Raw genomic sequence first — 4,190 nt, 5'->3', positions numbered from 1 at the left:
GGGGGGGGGGGTGGAATTATGGTTAGACATCTTTCACTAGTCTCCTAGATGAATTTCCGCTTCCCTTTTTTTGGAAAACCTGGCTTCTTTACTGAGCAAGTTTCATTTTTTGTTCATCAACTCTACATTTGTATTCTTGTTTTCTAATTTGGTGAAGAATAATTAATTATTCTCTCCGATAATACAAGATAATTTCTGGTCAAAAATAATGTTTGATAGTTCAATTGGAAGTAAACCTTGTTTTGTAAATATTCTCACACTCTGACCTGAAGATCTTGCATGCATTATAAAATCTTCCTAGCTATGGGAAAAGATTCTCATTTTTTTTATTAGCATTTTCCACCCCGGTATTGCTCAATAGGAACTGATTCCCCCCTTTCTTTAACACATCTTGCAGAGGTTCTTTCTTGGAGGCAGACTTATATTTGGTCCAGATGTTAGGTCACTATTATTTACAATATTTCTAATTGTTACTCCAGTAATCTTGTTTGATGCTTTTGTTTCTCAAGGGCTGGTTACTGAGTTTCCACACCATCTCAGCAATCTTATAGTGGCGATTTCTGATATCTTCACAATATATGTGAGTTACTCTTTTTAATATCTTTCCACTAAAAAAAGTAGCTAAAAGCTTTGTTCTTGTCGCATCTCTGGAAATTTACTTTGCTTTCCCCTGAAAGATAATTACTTACTCTATTTCAAAGTTGAAACTACTATAATTGAACATATTATACCACATTTCCACGTTCAATGGGATTTGAGGGGATTCTAGAGTCTTGCTTATAGCTTTTCTCTAGAATCCGTGCCCAGACGACTGAAGACCAAATTCTGTGGATATACTATAGGGATTTAGTTCATGATATCGGTGCTGGTGTCGGTCACAGCCAATACCAATACAGGTATGGATTGATCATATCGGACTGGATTGGACTATTTTGCCCCCCCAAAAACTCCGATACTTTTTTTTACCATTTTTCCCTCAATGTTTTTTGTAAACCGATCTGGTATCAGCCAATACAGATTCCAATTCCTAAATCCATGATTTTCTATTAGCCCTCAAGAATTACGGAGAGAATCTGAGAATCACCTTTTTGCCTGATTTCAGAATCAGGGTGATTCTCAGGTTAGTCAAGAAGTAGGATGGTAGGATCCACCCAAATGCAATGCTGACCCTTCTAATTCTGATTATAGCCCAGAATCCAGTATCGGAATCGCATCCCTACGTGGCCTAATGTCCAAGAGTGGACATTCGTTTCACTTTGAATATTCCAAATCGGAGGCCATTCATTAAAGTTAGCCTAAAGTCATGCTATTTGGATGACTCTATTCTAGACAATGGGTAATTGAATTTGGAAATTTTCTTGTCTCCATTGTTGAAATGATGACTGCTTGCAGAGAGAATCATTAGGTGTCCTAACAGTTGGACTGTTCATTTCAACATGTTAACGGATTTGCAAGTTCCAATTGATTTCATTCATGGGAAGTTCTTTGTGTTTCTGAAACTTATTCATTATGTATAACCCCAAAATGCATGAAGCTCTTTACTAGCCACCTGCCGAGGGGGTCAGAGAAGGAAGAAAGATAAAAGCCAATAACTGTAGTTTTGTGGATATTAGAATTGTGAGAAATCTGTTATGATCGTTGGATGTATATTTTGGTTATTTTCTTGGCAGATTTTTCACTTAAAATGGCTGATTGATACTGCTGGCTTGCCAACTCATGCAGATAATCATTCTTCTCTTCCTTACATCTGGAAGAGATCCAGGAATTATTCCTCGGAATCCTCACCCTCCTGAGCTGGAAGATGACGGTGATGCCTCTAGCTTATCCACAGATTGGGCAGGAAATCAAAGTGGTGCTCCAAGTTTACCACCCACAAAAGATGTCATTGTCAATGGGACGGTAGTCAAGGTCAAGTACTGTCACACATGCATGTTATACCGACCACCACGATGCTCTCATTGCTCTATTTGCAATAACTGTGTTGAGCGGTTTGATCACCATTGCCCTTGGGTTGGGCAATGTATTGGGAAGGTATTCTCTGATTCAAAACATTGTGTTCATTGCCTTTACTTTGATATTTGAGTTTTGACCTCTTAGTGCTTTGTGAAAGTTGGCTTGGGATGTCATAATGAGCATACCTTATACATTAGATACCTAACAAATTACTAGCATCTACATATTATGCACATTGAGTGCAACATAGTTTCTACAGCTGTTGCATCATTCCCTTCAATAGATATAATTATACGGTTAAAGAAACAAATGACTATTTTGTATGGAATCATTACGCTGGTCTATTCAGAGTTTTTCACCCTTTTCTACTGAATGAAGAGATCTCATTGTTTGAGATCATATTTGATTGGTCCTGGTTAATGGCTCTTTTTCCTGATGCTTTGCTCTTTATCAAACTAACTGTTGATTAAATTGTCCATTTTATGCAGAGGAATTATCGTTTCTTTTTCATGTTCGTGTCTTCCTCAACAATGCTGTGCCTATATGTTTTTGCATTCTGCTGGGTAAACATCAGAAAAATAATGGAAGTCCACCATTGTAATCTTTGGAAAGCTCTTATGAAATCCCCTGTTTCAGGCATCCTCATATTATACACGTTCGTAGCTGCTTGGTTTGTTGGAGGGTTGACGACATTTCATCTCTACTTAATTTGCACCAACCAGGTTTCCTTCTACTCTCCTCATCCTTCACAGGCATCCATAATTCTTTACTTGTTTTCTCAATTTTAACTCGTATCTATTGTTTATACAGACAACTTACGAAAACTTTAGATATCGGTATGATGGAAAGAGGAATCCATATAATCTTGGATGGGTCCACAATGTCAGGGAGATCTTCTTCTCCAAGATTCCCATTTCTAAAAACAACTTTAGGGCCAAGGTGCAAGAGGATTCATCTACTGCCTTCAATGCCTCACTCTCAATGGGCCGTGTCATGAGCCCAGAGATGCCAAAAAGAAGCTTTGACATAGAGATGGGTGGGAAGCGGCAGGCTGTTGCTGCAGAGGAGTTTGAAGATATACAGAATCAAATTGAGAGTGTAGCTGCTTTAGAGAGGTGTGGGACTCAACCGAGACATACCAAGTGGGTTCAGAAAGGCAACTGGGAGATCACACCTGATTTACATGCATTGGCTGCTGAGTTTGGAATTGAACATGGCTCAACAGATAGAGTAAAGATCCATGGGGGCAATTGAGGTGATTGTACAGAAAGACCAATCTTGATCAGAAGGGGGTTATCTTCTTGTTCTGGGAGTTGGCAACAGGAGATCTATTCATATAACTGGAACTCACCATAGAGCTAGCTGGACCAAGAGCAGTGGGAAGATTCTGCAACTAACTACATCATATGAGAGGTGTTGCTTTGATTAAGAAGATGGTCTGCAGGGTTTTCTTTCGTTTTTTTCTAAGGGGTGGTTTGGGCTGCTGTGTGGGACTGGTTCGAAGCGTTTTGTACATTGGAACTGTTTCTGTAGTTTAAGAGGGTAGTTGATAGTTACATGGTTTGTCTTTAATGCAATTTGGGTGTTCTATTGCAGGGTCCCAGTTTCTTCTTAATCTCTTATGAGTTGCCCTATGGTTGAAGATTTCCTTGCCTGAAGCAAAAGGTGGATTCATCATCCAGATCACAAGGGCAGGGGACGGTTGGTCTCTGTGGTATGTGGACTCAAACTGATTACCTGAGGAATGTCTGGTCTTGTTTATACTTTTGGTGGTGAGACTCACATGGACCATACCTCCCAAAAGTGGCCCTTGATCAATGGGATGTATTTTAGTGACTTCATGGCATAAGCAGATTAGTAGTAGCCCTGATCATGTAATTCACTGAATTACATGATCAGGGCTATATGAAAGAAGGCCACTTGCAATATTGTTTCACTGAAATGATAATAGGATTAGTGACTTCGTTTTAAATCACAGAAAAAGATGAATATCTGCAGCTTGAGAGGCCTTGAGGAGATTTGGGGGAAATCGAATAGTGAATTGAAAGGTTTGCACCCATATCTGCAGCTTTGATTAACAACTAACAAAGCTGTAGCAGGCACGTATTTGGTGTAGCAGTTGGCGGTTGTTTGATTTACTAAAGAAGGGCCAAAAAAAAGAAGGCGTTGAAGAAGGGAGCAATTCTTAACGCCCAATGGTGATGAAAACTTCTTCACAGCCTTCAAGAGGAGGAATG

The 4,190-nt window shown here is 39.4% G+C and overlaps 1 protein-coding gene across 4 annotated transcripts in view; it reads left to right on the top strand.

Annotated features, from left to right (window-relative positions):
* The window catches only part of LOC122076984 (probable protein S-acyltransferase 7), a 7,360-nt gene extending 3,566 nt beyond the window's left edge, over positions 1 to 3,794 (top strand). For 3 of the 4 annotated variants that reach the window (XM_042642671.1, XM_042642672.1, XM_042642670.1), the window contains 4 exons: positions 398 to 580; positions 1,723 to 2,031; positions 2,442 to 2,675; positions 2,764 to 3,548. In XM_042642671.1, the coding sequence (XP_042498605.1) occupies positions 398 to 580; positions 1,723 to 2,031; positions 2,442 to 2,675; positions 2,764 to 3,207 (1,170 nt within the window). In that variant the 3' untranslated portion in view covers positions 3,208 to 3,548. The other variant, XR_006139674.1, reaches the window with a different exon arrangement.
* Positions 3,795 to 4,190: the final 396 nt, after the last annotated feature.

This window comes from Macadamia integrifolia, chromosome 4 (genome assembly GCF_013358625.1).
Source record: "Macadamia integrifolia cultivar HAES 741 chromosome 4, SCU_Mint_v3, whole genome shotgun sequence".
NCBI lineage: Eukaryota > Viridiplantae > Streptophyta > Magnoliopsida > Proteales > Proteaceae > Macadamia > Macadamia integrifolia.
This window is presented reverse-complemented; position numbering and strand designations above follow the sequence as displayed.